This window comes from Vigna unguiculata, chromosome 8 (genome assembly GCF_004118075.2).
Source record: "Vigna unguiculata cultivar IT97K-499-35 chromosome 8, ASM411807v1, whole genome shotgun sequence".
NCBI classification, from domain to species: domain Eukaryota; kingdom Viridiplantae; phylum Streptophyta; class Magnoliopsida; order Fabales; family Fabaceae; genus Vigna; species Vigna unguiculata.
The window spans coordinates 22,480,966-22,502,142 of NC_040286.1; the positions used below are offsets into that span (position 1 = coordinate 22,480,966).

The 21,177-nt window shown below is 30.6% G+C and overlaps 1 protein-coding gene across 1 annotated transcript; it reads right to left on the bottom strand.

Annotated features, from left to right (window-relative positions):
• Positions 1–7,618: 7,618 nt before the first annotated feature.
• Positions 7,619–17,687, bottom strand: LOC114194578. The gene is made up of 14 exons (XM_028084908.1): positions 17,515–17,687; positions 17,304–17,412; positions 17,127–17,214; positions 13,405–13,504; positions 13,251–13,324; positions 13,050–13,121; positions 12,722–12,799; positions 11,899–12,023; positions 11,606–11,678; positions 10,745–10,806; positions 10,283–10,666; positions 9,449–9,551; positions 8,635–8,855; positions 7,619–7,851 (listed from the first exon to the last, which is right to left on the bottom strand). The coding sequence occupies exons 2-13, from the start codon at positions 17,381–17,383 to the stop codon at positions 8,664–8,666; spliced, it is 1,431 nt and encodes a 476-aa protein (XP_027940709.1). The 5' UTR covers positions 17,384–17,412; positions 17,515–17,687; the 3' UTR covers positions 7,619–7,851; positions 8,635–8,663.
• Positions 17,688–21,177: the final 3,490 nt, after the last annotated feature.

Consider the following 21,177-nt stretch of genomic DNA (forward strand, 5'->3'; position numbering starts at 1 on the left):
ACAGATGTCAACATCCGATATATCATTTTATTTTTTTCTCATTACGGATATCGACATCCAGTTAACATATGTTTAAAAAATTATATGTACCAGATGTCGACATCCAGTATACACATACAAAATATTTTGCTTTATTTCTTCAATTTATTTTTAAGTTTTGTTATAATATATAAATGTTTATTATATTTTTAAAATCTTTATTAATAAATTTAAAAATTAAAATGCAAATAAATTTTAAAAGAATTAAAAGTATATATATATATATATATATATTATTTTCTTTTATTTTAATTTCTTTTATTTCCTTTATTTCTTTTATTAAAAAAATAATTTTTTTAAATTAATTTATATTTAAATATTATTTACTTTTAATATATGATATAAATCTAAGTTAAATATTTACATTTAAATATATATATATATATATATATATATTAATATTTTATTTTATTTTTAAAATATAAATTAAACAAATTAAAAAATTACAATACAAATAAATTTTATAAAAACAATAATTAAAAATAATAAGTAAATAAAATAATAATTAAAAATTAAATATATATATATATATATATATATATATATATATATATATATATATATATATGGATTTAAATTTTGTTTTGTTTTTTAATTAATTTTTTAATTTAATTTAGTTCAAAATATTATTTATGTCATATATATTATATAAAAATTAATTAAATATATTTTTAAATATAAAAGTCAATTTTAAAAGATTAACAATAAAAGTAAAAATAAATAAAAATTTATTTAAAACTAAAATAATAAAATTAAAAAAAGAAAAAAATGTATATATTATATCGGATGTCGACATCTAGTCTATATATATATATATATATATATATATATATATATATATATATATACCAGATGGGAAAAAAATGAAGGTACGGATCTGTAGAACAAAATTGAATATTGGATGTTGACATCCATAGATAAAAATAATTACAATACTGGATGTCGACATTCGTAACGAATAAAAATTGGAAAAAAAATTATCAAATATCGATATCCGTAGAACAAAATAAGGTATCGGATGTCGACATCCGTTGAAAAAAAAATAGGGGTGGATTAGTAAGAGATAGAAAAAGTAGTTACATTTAACTGAGGGGCAAAGTTGGAATTTTAAAATAATTTGGGTACAGAAGAAGTGGTTGGAGGTGCAGGGAGAAGCCCTCACGTTAGTTCTCCACCAAACCCTATTCACACCCTTACAAAATTTAAAGATTGCCTTAAACTAGGGATGTCAAAAAAATTCGTACTCGCGGACATCCGTAGATAAAAGTCGTAACATGTAAGAAATGGATATTATAAATAAATACATGCATGTAATGGGTACGAATATTTTTAATATACGCATTTTAACGGGGCGGGTATGTTGGCAAAAGCAATACAAGTCTAAATGCTGAAGCAAGATTTTGATGATGATAAAAGAAGCCATGAAAGTCATCTGGAAGTCAATATGAAGACCATGTGTTGTTGTGTTTAAAGCTATCTTGTAAAATGTAATTAAATTAGTTAGAATCAGTATTATACAAGAAAATTCTGGTATTTCTCGAAAAATCAAAGTGATAATCGATTATCACTTAGAATAATCGATTATCCTGAGTTGAACCAACTTTTTCAAGAAAGCACTGGAATAATCGATTATCATCTGTGATAATCGATTATCTGCTTAAAAATTTGTTTTTCATAAACCACACTAGAATAATCGATTATCACTAGTGATAATCGATTATCCTGGTCAGTTGGGCGCGACTGTTCATCACATTGTGGAAAGACAAACCCCTCATCACTCCAAAATTCATCCAGTCTCAATGGTTTGTAAATCGCCATTTCACAATTCAAAATTTTTTGGCTGAACAAGGTGTGAAATTCTTCACAGAGATGCAAGGCACCTACTACCCCGATTTGGTACGAGCTTTCTACTTCAATTACAAATTCAGAGATGGAGTTGGGTTCACAAAGGTGAAAGGTGTCGACATTATTCTAGATGATGATATTTGGGAAAATGTTGCACAATTTCCCATTCATGATGGCACATCTCCAATCCTCACGGCTGGCATTGAAGGGTTCAACAGAATTTTTGCATATAGATCCTTTATGCGACACCCAGATCAAGAAATAGGCCACCAATTGCTAGCCGGACCTCTCAAAATCGATGAGCGTCTACTTCACTATCTCATTGTTTGGATTCTATGTCCACGTGGTACAAACCACGCACAGTGCAGTGAAGCAGATCTTATGATCATCTATGCCATGCTCAACCACATTCCTATCTATTGGCCAAGCATCATTCTTGACACCATGCTCAAAGCCAAGAGATTGCCTCAATATCCTCTCCCGTATTCCTTGCTCATCTCTCGTATTTATGAGTATAAAGGGGTGAATGTCTCTGATGAACAGTCTCATAAGACCACTACGGCAAATAAAATTGCGGAAAACTCCTTGAAGCAGATGAAATTTATTCCTTTTGGGAATACCTACATTCACAAGGATGATATGCCTCCCTCGGACAATGAAGAAGAAGAAAATCCTCCCACTGCTCCTATTCCTCCTGTTGGCACAAATATTAGATCATCCAGTGGTGTTGGTGGCTCATCCTCTTCTTTAGAGGATCACATTTTAAATCTCAACCAGCGACTTGAAGAATTCTTTCTTCTCTCCACTCACAGACATGAAGAAGTCACTGGCTTAATTAGAAGATTAGATTCTAGGATCTCTAACTTAGAACATAAATTTGATAAATATGAGGAAGATGATGACATGAGTCAAGACTTTTAAAAGTCTACATCATAGTCTATTTTTTTGCAATTGTAATATGTTTTCCAGTTTTCTTATTTTTTCAATAAAAGTATATTTGTCTTGTTATTCTTTACCATTGCCTAATTGAGGGGGAGCTTCTTTATTAAAACTTTTTTTCATATGATCAAAACAGGGGGAGAAAAAGTTTAAACGTTTAAACCAAACAGTGCTACTAACAAATCTACTTGTAAGATATTTTGATTGCAGATACTTTAAAGATATTGTTTTGATCATCATCAAAAAGGGGGAGATTGTTGGCAAAAGCAATACCAGTCTAAATGTTGAAGCAAGATTTTGATGATGATAAAAGAAGCCATGAAAGCCATCTAGAAGTCAATATGAAGACCATGTGTTGTTGTGTTTAAAGCTATCTTGTAAAATGTAATTAGATTAGTTAGAATCAGTATTATACAAGAAAATTCTGGTATTTCTCGAAAAATCAAAGTGATAATCGATTATCACTTAGAATAATCGATTATCCTGAGCTGAACCAACTTTTTCAAGAAAGCACTGGAATAATCGATTATCATCTGTGATAATCGATTATCTGCTTAAAAATTTGTTTTTCATAAATCACACTGGAATAATCGATTATCACTAGTGATAATTGATTATCCTGGTCAGTTGGGCGCGACTGTTCAGCTTTTTGACCTAATTTCTGGAACCCCTATTTAAAGGAACCTCAGAGTTACTTCTCACTTACCTTTTTGAGAAGCTAGAGTGCTAGTGTTGTGATTGCAAGAGAGTTCTCTGAGTGTTCTCAATAGAAGCTTTGAAAAACCTAGTGTGGGTAGAGCGATAACTTTTCCTGAGAGGTGTTCTAGGAGATTGAGTGTTGTTGCTGTTGTTAGGAAAGCTAAGGTCAAGATTCTCTGTATGATTCAGAGAAAGGTGTTCATCTCTTGTGTGATTCAAAGAGAGGTGTTTTCTTTCCTTACACTCTTAATATCTGATTGTAAATCTGTTACTTGTTAGTGATTTAGTTAATCTCGTTTTTGAGAGATTAACAACTGGACGTAGGGTCTTTTGATCCGAACCAGTATAAATACTTGCGTTCAATCTTCTTCTCTATCTCTTTATTTCATCTATTATTGTGTTTAAAGAAATTAATTATTGATTTAATTGATAAATTTTAGAAAAATTTTAAAGTATTAATTTTATTACTTAAAACCAATTCACCCCCCTCTTGGTTTTTGTCCGCACGCTCAAACATTTCGCTGCGTGATACCAACAGGGTACAGGTATCATAGTATCCATACTCGTGGATACCTGTACATGCTATGCTCTAATTTAAATTAAAAAATATGATTAAAATATTAACATATTGATTTTGAATGAATAATTCCTTTATCAATTAGATTTTAAAAAAATTTATTTTTTTGTAAAATGTCATTCAACACTATTTAAATAAGTTATTTGAACTTTGTTTAAAATTTATGAATGTTATGTATTGTATTTTATTTGATTTATGATTAAAATATGTTGTTAAATATTTATTTTTATTTTTTCGTAAATACTCGTGGTTACCCGTAGATATATGTGAATATTAAAAAATTATGCGGGTACCCGCATAACTGATATCCGACGAATATGGATACGAATACGGGACTTATATTTATCGAGCAGATAGGGTACGGGAGAGCTACTACTAAAGATGGCAAATAAACCCGCCCCCGTGGGTATTGTCCGAACCCGCCCCCGTTTTGACGAGGAATCCCCGCATTGATTGGGTATGGGTATGGGTATGGGGAATCCCCGACTTTTTCAATTGGGTATGGGGATGGTTATGGGGATGTACATATCCCCGCTCCATCCTCATTTAAATTATTAAAATATTCACAATTAATTAAGTAACCCTATATATATATATATATATATATATATATATATATATCTTTTCTTATCAATTTTTTATTTATTCTAGTTATTTGGTTTGTCATGAAACTCATTCACATCTCCAATATATTTTTCATCTTATCATAACATTTATGTAATTATGTTAAAATGATGTATGTCAATTAAAATTTTTTTATGTGTCATATTTTAATATTTCTATTATTTTTTAATATTTTTATTTATTGTATATTTTCTTTTCACATGAGTATGTTTAGTACTCTCAATTAAATGTTTAATAGTATAAACCTTTCATTTACTAGGTAATATAAAAAAAATTCTTTACTTATTTTTATTAATTTTTGTTTCATTTGAAGAACTTTTTTGTTTCGCTAAAACAATTATTTCTTAACCATTGAGTATATATGTTGATGTTTGAAAAGTGTTCTTAGATGTCCAAGGTATTTTTCATCTTATCATACCCTTAATTATATATTTGTTTTCCTTTGTGTGATTTCTTTCAATAGTTTCTCAAATTGTTTCTAAGACATACATTTGTTAATTTTTTAATATTTTTATTTGTTGTTTATTTTCATCATGTATAATATTATTTCAGTATATTTTATCCAATTATTTTTTATTTTCTAACTCATTATAACAATTATACTGTAATTTTTTATTATAATTGTATAAATAACTTTTATTTACTATAATATCAAAATTTAATGTAATTGTCATGAATATTTTTTTATCACCATTCAACATATATTGGAGTTCAAAAGATATAATATCCATGTTAAAATTTTATTATTATGTTCATTATTTGTATTTTGCGTCATTTTGATTAAGTGATGTATTATCATTTTTAGTTTGTAAATTTAATTAATGTTTGCAATTTGTAAATTTAATAAATGTTTTAGTTCTCATGAAATTTTATTTGATATTTTAATCTAAAATGTATACAATTATAATTTATTTCAAAATATTTGTTATCGAATAAACAATCATCATCTTAATATTGAATATTTAATAATCTTATGTTTCCTTTACCACAATTTTTTATTATTTTATAAAAATTAACTAAAATTTATATTAAAGTAGTAAGGAAATGGGTACGGGTATGGGTACGAGATTATACCCGTTACCCGACGGGGATGAGGATGGGATAAAACTTTGATACCCGTTGGGTTTAGGTATGGGGATGTGATGAATTTTTTTTTACGGGGATGAATATGGGATAGCGAAACACGTCCCGCCCCGCTCCGTTGCCATCCCTAGCTACTATCCGCCCATTGACATCCCTACTTACAATGATTTTTTTTATTCTTAGATTTTTTTTTCAAATATGAATTTACTTTAATATATTCAACAAATCTTTTTTAATTTTGGGAATTTTATTTTATATATTTTTATTCATTTCAATATTAAAAATGTTATTAAATATTTCGTTTACGAATTTATATAATATAATACATATATTCTTAGTGTCAATATTTGTATTACTCATATGTTTTTATTATAATTTTATATAATATATATTTTTAAATTCAAAAACTATAATAATTTAATAAAAATAATTATTGCACATAAGTGATTCTTCTCATCGAAAATAATAAGTCGATAAAAAAATTAATTAATATTCTTCACATGGGAAATGACATAATAAGATCAATCGAAAAGACAAGTACTTATTTCATTATATATACAAATGAGAGCAAACCCAATAATCAATGTTGGTCTAATATAATTATTCAAAACATTTAAATAAATAAATATAAATATATATATATATATATATATATATATATATATGCTAAATTATCATAAAATAACCAAAGTATTAAAATAAATATTAAAATATTTATATTCATTTTTAATTTAATTTGTTATGTAAAAAATACTCACAATATTTTTTTTCATATTTTCAATTTATGTATTAAAATTATATATTTAAAACTACACATAATTATAAAAAAATTATAAAATATATTATTAGAATTCAAAATAATTAAATTCATTTTTAATGCAAGTTAAAAAAAATAAAAAAAAGGAAAAATTCATGTTTAGTAAAATTAAAGGTTTTAAATATTAAAAATAGAATAACTTTCTATTTGCAAATAAAATAGAAGATATAAAATATGTACAAATAATAACGTTTATCCACAACCACAAAATATGAAGTTTCTCAGTTAAAGACACAATCAACTTTAAACTTATTTTCATAGTTGAAGAAGAAACAAGTTATCAAAGTGATTCTAACTCTAATATGCCACTTCTCCAAAAGAACCGTGCATGTCATATCGATGACCATATGGACCAATACTTTTACCAAGGGTTACTAACTCCAACCAAATTGATACATATTAATTTTATAAAGACAAAAACAATATTCGTTAGGAACCAAAAGTAATATATATATATATATATATATATATATATAGTTTTGTAAAGACAAATTACGGACAACAATAACATTAGAGAGGCCAAAATCATATTTTAGTCTTCTTTGTTTTTTTCTCTCTGACGAACAAAAACTAATGCTTGAGTTGAACTTAAGGTACTACTGTTCATCACCATCTTCTATTTACCTTCCTCTGTAAGTGATCTGTAAGTGAGACTAACTTTCAGGAAATGTCAAACATGGCTAAGATACCGAGTCCTGGGTCAGTAGTACTATGCATAAGTAATGGTTTAACAGTTAAATCATTCGAAGACTTCTTAGCAATATTTTAGAGAAGATCAGCAAAAACAACTAAGCATTTATCTCGAAGTTTGAATCAATTTTCTAAAATACTTGAATGATAATTTTCAGATTTCATTATGCATTTACACCTACTTTGATCCTTAAAAGACGTTCAAGATAACAGAATCATTGTTTATCTCTTCAAAAGACAATTAAAGGATACATGAATCTGATTATACCACTAGCAGTTAAAACAACTAAGGTGTCCAACTCCGGTGAAATCATAATGATTGACTATAATAGTGAATCAGTTATTATTGATCAGATTTTGGCGAAATTAATAAACCTTGCCTATATATTTACATAATTATCATTAGTCTATAATAATGCATATTTACAAACAAGAGGGCAACTAAAATATTCCAATTAGTTTACAAATTAATCCTCAAGAATCTTATATGGCCTTTCACACCATGCTACCTGACAAGAGTGAAATCATTCCCTTCAACCTGACAAGTACAAAAAGTTCTAATTAGCAAGAGAGTAAAAAAAGAAAATATAGGCTTTCATTGTATTACAAATAATAAGAACTACTCGAACAAGGAAAAATGCTGCATGGTTCAGGTTCAATGTCAAATCTAATATTCGCTAATTATGAGTGTTAAGGCTTCAGAATCACAATACACATACTCATAAAAAACTGAGGTGGAGTCTGTCTGAAGTTAAAAGTTTAAATGAAATGGCTCAGTTGCATGTGCAGCTAAAGCTAAAACTCAGGGCAACATCAATCATTAATTAATTTGAATCCATCAGTCATGAACCTTTCAAAGTTAAACTTACATCAGTTCAATTACATTCTTAAAATATATATATATATATATATATATATATATATATATATATATATATCAACTCTTCCATGCATATTAACCCGAAAAAGGAAAAACGCAATGGGGATAACATGAAGCAGTAAACAGTTAGCTCGATAACCATATTCTATAAAAACTACTACTTGGAACTCAACCGTGAAACTTTCATGTGTTTTTCTATAGGTTAAGGAATAAATATCAGTGCTGCTTAGCACACTTCGAAGCAGTTTATTTTGGGGTTAATAAGCTTTAAATGAAAATATTTCTACGAGAGCTATTGAAAGAAAAATAAAATGAAGTGATCATTTCTCATGAAGTGTTGGCCAAATATGCACTTGTGTGAAAAGGTGGGATTACTATCAACCGGTGAATTCTTGTCAATAACTAAGCAAAAAAAAAAAAAAATTGTTGAAAGGAGCATACAGAATCCATAAGTCTGTTGCAGATGAAGATCACTTTCTTTTAGCATCTATGAACATGGCTCGAGTCCAGTGCTCAACATCCTCGCTTTGCGATGGTGGGGGTGGAAAAGTGGGATGCTCAACAATATCCCACCCTTCAATAAGGCACTCATTTTTGCCGTCAGATAAATCAGTGGCGTAAAGATAACTAGCAGTAGAGCTTGGCAGATAATTTTCAATTCTCTGAAATAGGGAAAAGAATAAAATCCATTAGTGATAAACATTGATAATAAAAATGAAGATGCCCATTATATGAAAATGAAAGTTATTATTGTGCCCAGATACATTTATCCTAGGTATTGTAAGTAATAATATTGCTTATGAAAGCACTATCTTAGGGTCAGTGATTTAACTATTGTACATACAGATACAGTCCAGCTCTTCACAAACAATAGAAGTGAGTGTAACAAAGACACACTGCTCGGAGTTAGGAAGTTACTTAAAACAGTGATATTAATTATGTAGTTAGGGTATGGGCGAGGTAAGTAGAGGAATGTAACTCGAAAATACAGATGTTGATCTCTTAAAAGGGATGTCAAAATTAACTTAGAACAAACTTGTATCCACTGAATGTTGAAGTATTTCTGTTATTGAAAAAAATAATTGAAGAATTTCACCCAGAAAGTTTTATACTCGTTTTCAAGTAATTCTTAGAAATCCCCAAGCTAGACACTTGTTTTAATGGGTAAGCGATGAATCTAAGGCACTAAAGCATAAGAAATTCAATTAACACTGCCAGCTTTTTACCACAAATTAGAAGTGACGAGAGAACCTACCGTTGTGGGCACAGAGTGTGCACTTTCCAGTAAAGTGGTTGATGAAATAGCAGAATTCATACTCCATACAGATTTGTTTAATTGTTGAACTTGCTTGCATGTCCTGAATCAAAGGAAAAAGGAGAAAAAATTCAAACTCAATGCTATCTGTATCTACATCCTAAACAAGTTAACGTTGCAGCAAACTTTGCGTAAAAATCATAACGTTACTTCAAACAGAAACCCTTCAAAAGTGAGAAAGAAGCCATAAAAATAAATTCAAGAATCTGGATGGAGCTCTGACACATGCTCCCCTACACAATAGTGCCTCAGAAATTTTGAGGACCCGGGTTACTTTGTTCTTCTGACAGCCAGTTCCAACAGGAAAGAAAAGGCTATTGGAGTAGTACCATTAGAGGAAAAACAATAGAAAATAAAATAATAGAAAAATAGTTAACCGGGTTTGGACACATATAAAAGTCACTGGAAGCACCGATGAGGAGAATAGAATGCATGTATTTTAGTCATGCGAGAAGTAGAGGGAGACCAAGAAAAACATTGGTAGAAGTTGTTAAGAGCAATCTCACGCTAAACAATTCTCCGACCATTTTGTCTTTAATCAAACCAAATAAATCGAATTGTGTGATCCATGTATAAATGCTTCTTAAGACATCAAAATGCCGCTAATGGGATAAGGTTTTCGCGGTAATTAAATCATACAAAAATGCTTCATAAAATATCAAAATTATGTCAACACAAGGTTAACTTGGAAATATTTACTAATGTTTCTACAATGTATATAAAGTATCATGGATTATGTCCATTTTATGGAATATTAAATAAATACAACAATACCTAGATTGAGCCATTTTCAAGGAAAAAACAGATCGAACTTCCTTCGATGATGATAGTGTAGCCAATAACTTGGCAAATGACTCAAACGTTGATCCCTCTGATGGAGCATCCAAACATAGGGAGTTGTAACAGTAAGCTGTGATGCATGCAACACTTTTCTTTAAAAGTGAAATCCCTTTCTGCAAATCTTTATGTGTTTGAACAGAATGCGAAGAAGCTAAAGAATAGTTAAAGTTACTATTCCCAGATGAATCTGGGCGATTTCTCTTCTCAGATTCCATTGAAGCAACTCCGAAATTGCTTGAGCTTTTATCAGTAGACCATGAGTTTTCTCCAGCAGTAGAGCAATAATTTTGTCGAGGTATGAAAAGGGGATATTCATTGCTGAAAAAAAGAAATTATACCAGGTTAAAATATTCAAGTTCCTGATACTCAATCCAAATATATTTTCGACCAAAATACCTCCTTGAGGATGGACGTGCATCCCAATAAGAATCTCGTTGCCATATTCGAGAGCAAGAACCCTGAGGTAACACAAAAAAAGATAATATGCATTACGATTGCAAAATTACATTATTAATTTCCAATAAATAGGAAAATAAAAGGATAAAGTGCATCATTAAGACAACACAGATGGGTCAGCCTCAGCCATAAACAAAAATACAAATGAGAATACAAATTGGAGGACAAAAGGAGTAGGAAATGTTAGACAATTTAAACACTTAATCACATTTTGCGTACATCAAAACCCACTAATATTAGACATTAGCAAAGATATCAAGTTTGTTTTCATGTACACTCAATAGAATGTACAAAAATATGTAAAAACGATTCTCTTTTCCCAGACTCCTGTTAACTTTCAGCAAGGTGAAATCTTAAAAATCTTATAAGCATCAAACCAAAATGCTTGCATCAAATAGACAGCATTCGGAACAAGATCAATAATGTCCAAAAGAGGAATAATTTTATGCAGATAGCAGTAGCAGTGTATACAAATGAAAAGTTATAAGAGAAATCTGAATAACACTCTTGAACACTGTTATTAATTAATAAAAAATAAAGGAAATCACAAAAAATGTTACTAGTTTCACTTGTTTAACGAGTTCCACTCGTGATTTTGAATCTTTCCAATATATTTTAACCAGTAGTAGAGAGAACATTAAATTTAAAGCACATTAAAAAGTCTGCTGTTAGTATGCCTTAAGTTAAAAACATATCAACATTCAACACGTAAATTTCAATGCTATTCTAACATTCAATGGCCATCAAATTTTTGAACACGTTATTGACTTAACATTTATCTATTGCTCGGACATTACTTACCGCAAACCCTGAGTTATGAAGTGCGGGGGCAGCCAAGTTGTGAACAACAAGATTTAAAAGTTGCACCATGTATCTGCTTTGCAAGATGCAAACATGAAAATAACAGGTTACTATGTAACGAAAAATATTTTAATTTATAATTTAAGATACAATAAGGAATTTTCTAATTGACATGAATATATTACAATATTTTTTAGAACAAAAGTGTTGTCTACCCCGGATATAATTCACTTTTAAAAATGCACTATGCATGCAGATAAGACCTAACTAATACAAAAGAAAAAAATGCCTACCCCAAAGAAGCGGAAAGCTCTTCTGATGGAACAGAGTGGGGATCAAGTGCTTTGGGTAATCGTGAATTGCAAATTTGATCGTATTGACCACGACGACCATCCCTTATCTCTCCCTCTACGGCCACCTGACACCAGAAGGACAAGACCACAGGAATGTTTGAAAGGGGCATAATATCAGAGCATATAACGCTATAGTTTACCTAATTCTTATTATGTGTCACAGAGTGGTAGCAATTTATTATTTCAGACCAAAAACTTATCAATTATAAAAGAGATGCCAGCATCTTAACTTTCCCCTATACAGAGTTTTTCTTAAATTTTAAGAACATTAAACAAATATTTTTATCTATTTTCTAACAATGGCTTTTGTAATGACATAACATTAGTACTGCTATTTCCTTGAGTAAATTTGTAATTCATTTCAATTAACCAAACTTTTGAAATGAATAGAAATGTTAAATTAGGAATAACGCTCTCTCTTTCACTTCACCCAGTGAAGAAACCGTGACAATATAATAGCCACACGTATTCACCCAAACCTCCTTAAATACACCATTTTTCCATGTAGTGATGACGCTGATTGTCCTAAAGTGACAACATGGTATAAAAAATGTTTGAAGAACAAATAGTGAGTTGCCAGAGCAAATATCTATGACAAATCTACAATGCATATGATTACTGTAATGAACTCAAGTCCCACTATATTCTACCCGAGTAGTAAGCACAATAACTGACAATCACAAGAGGAAATTGAACTTAATGAATCAAACACACATTCACTGAGTTAAACCAAAAAAATGTAATCATCATAGATTTATATTACCCGACGTTGTGGAAACAACTTGCATATCTGTTTTATCACCACAGACTGCTTATGGAGACGCTCAGAGGTAATTGCCACCTGCAAAATAAATTTATAAAGGTTAATTTTGAGCTTACAAGAAAAGCAACAGATACTCCATCTATGACTTTAAAAAGAAAGCATTAAGCCAATATAAATCTTTAACCTTGACATGTGATTAAATCTTAAGGAAAAACCGAACAGTTTTAAATACTCATTTTTATATCATATTATTTTACTTGGAAAACCAGTACTATCCATAAAACAAAAATACCAAATATTAAAAGCAACCACTAAAAACAGTGCTCACATGCCCTAGGCTCTGGGTGCATATAAGATTTGGGTAGAACTTCTCAAGTTGTTCCACTCGATTTTTTTCCAACTGTAAAGAAAAAAATAAATAAATCATCCAGCATCAAAATATACATTCGAATTAAACTACACCAATAATACCCATATGACCATAGCAATAGCACTGGCACAGTAAAGTCAAAAACAATAACTGAAATACCGTAGAAAGGGCAGACTCAAGTAACCCATATTTAAGTTTCAGATCAGCAGACACAGTCTCTATCTTAGCTCTTCCTGTGATGTTAACCATTACTTTAGGTTCAAATTGAAATTTGCATCTATAGAAATTTATATCGTGTACAAAGGTTTCTAACCTTGAGTAACTTGTTCGTTACTGCGACGAAGTTTCTCCTTCAACCTTGCAAGCTTTTCATTTTGAAGCACTCTCCAATTCACTTGGTCATCTCCCTTTCCCTTATCCACATTATGAACAAAACAATTAGAACAACTGAATATCAATGTCACAAGGTGCCTTGCAGAAATACAAGGTTGTAGCAGAGCGCATTAGCCGCCAATGGTATATTCCAAACTACATATTAGTCAACTATGGCCAAAGCAATAAGAAGAACCGGCACTATGATTCATGGAGGAAAAAAAAAGGGTACACTAACATAAGCATGCAGAGCAAAAGGCACAACCAGTAGAAAACAATCATGTTATTTATACCACTTACAAGTAACTTAATAGATTGGGAGCTGGAATACGAATTAAATTTTAATCTAGGGTGCATGATACAATGCCTGTCAGAGGTAACTGCAGTCAGAGAACAAAAATAACAGAATTGAGGGACAAGAAAGCAAGTGTCCAGAGAGCAGAGCTCTCCCAAGCAAGAGAGGAATTGCTCCAAATATCCACTAACAGATCCCAAGGATAATCCCAACATTCTTACAAAGGGAAAATATAACCAACACAGTCCCCTCTAACAAAATCAGCCATTCCCCAAATACCCCTCCTTTACTTACCAAACTCAAATAGAAATACCCCAAAACAAAATCCTGCTTCTTATTCTTGGGCCTATGACTATAGACCCGAACAAGCTTATTCCACCTGTAGGAATGGTTTCTATCAATACCCTGCCCAACAGAATTAGACTTGTCCTCAAGGCTGAAACCTGGAAATGTAGCTCAAATGTATGTTGCAAACTCCCAATGGGTTCCTTGACAGGTTGTGACTTCCTAAGGATGAGCCATTCTGCAAAATGGGTTGAGTCTTTGCCTCCTCACACAGCAAGCACTGCCTCTGGGGCTGGAGGTTTGCCACAGCAGATATAAGACCAGGAGACAGGACAGCTAAAGGAGATCCCTTGGTGACGGATTGCTTCAGTTAAGACATGTGAAAAATTGGGTGAATCTGAACCTGGTTGAGTAACCGCAACTTGTATGCAGTGGCTCCAACCTTAGAAAGAATTTAAAATGGTTCGTAGTAGTGGGGAGTTTGGAATTGATGCAGCAAGCCATTGAAAGTTGGCGATAGGGACAGAGCTTGACTTACACCTCTCAAGTTTAGAAGAAAAATAATTTCTCTCTTATTCAGTCTCATTACATACATTAATTGGATAATTTTAGAATTAAGCACTGCTTATTCAGGGAAACAAATCCCTAAGATTGTGGGACTGATATGCTAGTAACAAAATCGAGATAGAACCAATATATAAAGTTAAACAATAGAAATCAAATTTGAAACTTCCTAAAATATCTCGACAACACTCGATCTCCGACACCAAGTTAGCATGCTTGTTAGCATTCTTCATGGTTTGCTGAGCTCGATGGAGACAATACTTCAATTGTCACAGTTCTTCATCCCAGCAATCAAGACAGCAGCAATCGAGTCCACTGGAGTTTAACCAAGAAGGGTGGAGTATGACCAAAAACAATTTTAAAGAGTGTTGAACTTGTAGCCATAAGGGAAGAGGTGTTATACTAGAATTTGACCCAAGAGATCCACATGTACCATTTGGCTGGTTGCTCGAAGGAAAAGCAAAGCAAAAATATTAAACAGTGATTCACCACTTCCTTAGTCGATTTGTTTGTGGATAGTAGGATGTGCTCATATGCAACATGGTTCCTTGAAGGTGAAATAATTCACTCCAAAAGCTGCCCAAGAAAAAGGGGTCACTAAATGATAGACTTAGGAAAACCGTAAAATTTAGCTACCTCACGAACTAACACTTCTGCAACAAACCTTCCTGTAAAATGATGCTTTAGGGGAAGCAAATGCACTTATTTGGACAATTTGCCTACGACGACCAGTATCATCTCAAATTCATGCAAGCATGGCAGACCTGTGATGACTTGTTTGATTCCCTTCCAAAAGAAGTCGGCAGCAAGGCTATGTCTTAGTAAAACCATAATGTCCTCCAACAAATGTCACGTTATACTGTTTTAAAAGAGTGACAAAGGCTATGTCTTAGTAAAACCATAATCTCCTCCAGAAAACGTTGCATGGAGCACACTTTCAAAAACAAGAACCCATTGCAACAAGAGTAATTGGGAGTAGGAGAATTACCAATTTCTTGGGCATATCCTAGATGGAGAAGTACATATCATCCTTCACAAGCCTTCCCACAAAATCCTCTCCAGAGAAGGAGGGAAGGTCCATACATTTGGCATGCACAGTTTCATTAAAGGAGGTTAATTTTGTGTTTGAGAACTAGGAGAGGAAATGAGAATCAAGAGTCATGTTGAGCACATCTCATCAGCAATGGTCCAAACAGAGAGCGAGGGGTCAACGATAATGGAGAAAGAAGTCAAGCTTCGACTAGTGCGACTTCATCATTGCAAATTGCACAATGATGGAGGTTTCATGGGACTGGATTGCGAGCTTAAACACAGTGAGGTCAAATTCAAGTATGTCGAGAGGCTGTGACATCATTCTCATACTCAAATGCGGATAGACAAGCTTCTCTCAATGAAAGCACCAATGATACAATGTGTATCAAAGGTGCCTACACGTAGAATGAAAATAAAAAAATAGAGACAAGAAGACATATTTCCAGAGAGAAGCAAGAGAGGAATCTCTTTGCTCCAAATATCAACAAACGGATCCTAAGGATAATCCCAATATTCTTACAAAGGAAAATATAGCCAACCGCACTCCCCTCTGAAAGAATCATTCATTCCCCAAATACTCTACCTTTGCTAACCGAAACAGAATTACCCCAAAGCAGAAATATCACTAAACAATCCATCCTGCCTCTTATTCTTGGGCATATGACTATAGACCAAAATGGGTTTCTTCGACCAGCAAGAATAGTTTCTATCAATGCAAGTGAAGTCCTATATGATTGCAATACCTTTCGTTAGAAGAACTTGATAATAATATAGATGCATTAAATGCACTCTATGCAGCAATAAATTCTTCTTTTTTCTTTATGCAACATCCCAATAGTTGGATGTACTTATCTTCTTATTACACAATGTAGATTTCCTTTATTTGTCTAAATTGCAATATTGTATGAAGTAAATAGTTTTTTCAAAATTGTCAATGTTTGGCTTAGGGATTTGGTGAAGAAAAACTTGTCTCTTTGTCCAAGACTCCCTTCTAATGTGATTTGTCCTTTGTCTAAGGGACCTTTCTTATTAGATGGAAATGGTAGACATTCCTTGTAACATAGAATAAACATTTGTTTTCACCACTTCATTGTGCATATCGTTTGAGTGCATTAATGCTTAGTCAGACGTAAAATAAGACCACCAATATTTTATCGTTGTCAAACAAAATACCAGCAGGAATGATTTCTATCAATGAAAGTGAAGTCCTATATGACTGCAATAGTACAGCTAATACATCATGTACACTAGGGAATTTCTTCCTTTCCCTGCCACCATTGAATTTAAGGTCTCCTACAATTCATTGATGTATTTATTTTACTCTTTTTCATCTAACATTTGCACATACCCATACCCCTAAGCTTAAAAAATTTTGTTGCACTCCATGCATTTAAAAGAAAATTGAAGAGGATCGCATTAATTTTCAAATATCTACTAACTTAGAATCATGCGATTTAGTGTATTACAAGACAAGCCGTAATTCAGACCTTGCGGACAAGAACATCGCTTAATTTTGAGTACAAAGAATCTCGACGGTCTTTCAGCGACTTCAAGGAAGTATTATACTCATTCAACCTAAAAATATCATCAAAATGAAATAAATAAACAAATCAACCAATAAAATACACGAAACGCAATAACATAAAAATTGCACTAAAGAAAACCTGTAGTTAACACAGATAAAACAAATAGAAGCTTGATTCGAATTATCGCATATGGCACAGTTACTCGTTTTCCTCGTCATCTTCAGCTTCTCACGAAGAACAGTGTGTCCTGTCGAATGGCGTGGATTTCTCAAATTAGCTAAAGAAACTACGAAGGAACTGCAGTTTTGCGTTGGATAAGGTTAATTATAGGTTTGGGAAATGAATTGACCATGAAGAAATGTAGTGAGTGAGAAAAAACGAAGGGAAAGTCAAACTTCGAAAACCCTAACACGAAGAGATATGAAGAGGAGAATGGCGGAAGCAATGGCCGCGCACCAGCTCGTAATCACATCTCCGTTTTCAGTTGTAAATATAGCAAGATAAGATCTAATTCGGTTTTGTTTTCATTAATTAATCAAAACGGAGAAGAAAGAAATTATTGGTATTTTTATTTTAAAATTAAAATTATATATTAATATGTTAATTTGACACTATTTATAAAGTCACATCTCCTTTTTCAGTTGTAAATATAGCAAGATAAGATCTAATTGGCTTTTTCTTTTAATTAATTCATCAAAACGAAGGAGAAAGAGATTATTAGTACTTTTATTTTAACATTATATATATATATATATATATATATATATATATATATATATATATATTAATTTTGACACTATTTATAAAAACAAGGACATATGAAATTATCATAGTATCTTCAAAATAAATTATTTTCCATCCACAAATTGTTTTCTTAAAATCATAAGAAACATGAATGATAGAGATAAAACTTTCTTTTAAAATTTTCTATGAAAAAGTTTAATCCTCTATCAAAAGTACTTTTGAGAAGTTTCTATTATGAATTAATGATTAATGATACAAATACTCATACGATGATATTATTTTGTATTAATTATTTGATTTGTATCCTTAAATAGGACTCTTCCTAGTAGTAAAAAGAAGTTGTTCCATATTCTCTCATTCTCTATTTTTTTTCTTCTATTCTTCTCTATGTTATTAGCTTTATTTTATAACACGTTATCAGCACGATTCTTCAACCAACTAAGGACTAGTGGAAGTTTTTTTCTCTTCAAGGACAATGTTCTGCATATCGCAATCTAGGCTCTTGTTAATCCTTTATTCATTTACAAATTTTTTCTTATATTTTTAATTTTGAAATAAGAATTGTTTGACTTTATCAATTTTCTTCTTCATCTTATTATTATTATTTTATTATGATGGTGATTATTATTATTATTACTATTATTATTATTATTATTTTATGTGCTAGTTCTAAACACGCGAAAATTGCAAAATTTGAATTTGTGACCCTTGATATTACAAGGAAGAATTACTTATATTGGATATTAAATATTAAATGTTGAAATACATTTAGATGTCATGGGTCTTGGTGATACCATTAAAGAATAAAGATGACAAATAAACCCACCCTAGTGGGTATTGTCCGAACCCATCCCCGTTTTGATGGGAATCCCCGCATTGATGGGATATGGGTATGGGTATGAGGAATCCCTGATTTTGTCAATTGGGTATGGGGATGGAGATGCGGATGTACATATCCCCGCCATAATATTCGTCCCTGTCATATCTCCATCCTCGTTTAAATTATTAAAATATTCACAATTAATTAAGTAACCCTATATATATATATATATATATATACACTTTCTACTTTTTATTTCTTTTAATTATTTGGTTTGTTATAAAACTCATTTGCATCTCCAATATATTTTTTATCTTATCATAACCTTTATGTAATTATGTTAAAATGATGTATGTTAATTAAAAAAAATTATTTCTAACATTTGATTATTTCTATTATTTTTTAATATTTTTATTTATTGTATATTTTTCTTTCACATGAGAATGTTTAATACTCTCAGTTTAAATTTTTAATAACATAAACATTTCATTTACTAGGTAATATAAAAAAATTACTTATTATTATTATTATTAATTTTTGTTTCATTTGAAGAACTTTTTTTTCGCTAAAATTTTTTTTGTTATTTCTCAACCATTAAGTATATATGTTGATATTTGAATTTTTTTCTTAGATCTCTAAGATATTTTTCATCTTATCATACCCTTAATTATACATTTATTTTCCTTTGTGGGATTCATTTTAATAGTCTCCAAATTGTTTATAAGACACACATTTATTAATTTTTTAATATTTTTATTTTTTGTTTATTTTCATCATGTAGAATACTATTTCGATATATTTTATCTAATTATTTTTTATTTTCTAACTTATTACAATCATACTTTAATTTTTTTCACTATAATTGTATACATAATTTTTATTTACTACAATATAAAAATTTAATGTAATTGTTATGAATATTTTTTATCACCATCCAACATATATTGGAATTCAAAAGATACAAGATCTATGTTCAAATTTTATTATTATGTTTATTATTTATTATTTGCGTCATTTTTTATCAAGTGATGTATAACTTTTATTAGTGTATAAAAAAGAGATTCATTATAATTTAAAAATTTGAAGTAAACAAACATTTAAAATATATTTTAATTTGAATATTTTTTTTTTTGCCTTTTATTTTTTTTTAAATAATTTTAAATTTTATCAACTAGGTTTCATTAATGTTCGTAAATTTAATAAATATTTTGGTTCTCATAAAATTTTATTTGGTAGTCTAATATAAAATGTAAACAATTTTAATTTATTTCAAAGTATTTGATATCGAAGAAACAACCATCCTCCTAATATTGAATATTCGATAATATTATGTTTCCTTTACCATAATTTTTTATTATTTTATAAAAATTAATTAAAATTGATATTAAAGTAGTAAGAAAACAAGTACGGGTATGGGTACGAGATTATACCTGTTATCCGGTGGGGATGGGGATGAGACAAAAGTTTGATATCCGTTGGGTTTGGGTATGAGGATGGGGATGATTTTTTTTTACAGGGATGGGTATGGGATAGCGAAACTTGTGCCCGCCCCACCCCATTGCCATCCCTATTAAAGAAAGAAATAAAGCATCTGAGCAACATTTGATTTATATTTTCATGATTGTGATATTGATTATGGACATGGTTATAAAGGAAATTTCAAAGGCAAATTTTGTCACCAAAAGTGACACAATAATGTAAAAAAGGGGAAAGAAAAATGTGAAAATGTTGCAAATAAGAAGAAAGTATATGTTATCATTACCATGGTAAAGACCATTTGAGTTGTACTTGTCGTACACCAAAGCATCTTACAAATAATGAGAAGAACATAGAAACACACTTTGCTTATGAAGATGGTGATTCTTATCATGGCCATATGGATGCTACTCATCTTGATATTATTATTTTCTTTGCTAAATCAAATGAAAGCATTGATCACCTTATTGGTTATGAGAGTGTTAAAAAAATGATTTTCTCATATTGATATTTAAGTTTATATGAAGAATGAATGTTGGCATTAGCACCAATGATGAGGATATGTCTTATTGATAGTGCAACAACTCATACAATTTTCAAGAGTAATAATTTTGGTTTAATTATGCCTTTGGTCAATGTTAGTATTATTTTGAGATTTTGACTCCAAAATGGGGACCAAAGGCATAATTAAACCATAAATTTTTCTCTTGTTTAGTAATGCAAGAAGTCAATGTTAGTATTATTTCTGGTACTACAAATGTAATTGAAGGCTCTAAAAGAGCTATTGTAATTCTACCCATAGGTACAAGATTGCATATTAAAAATGCATTTTATTCTCCTAAGTCTAATAAAAACTTATTAAGTTTCAAGGATATTTGTCTAAATGGATATCATATTGAGACAAATAATGAAGGAGATATTGAATATCTTTATATCACTTGAATTGAGTCGAATATAAAATGTGTATTGGAG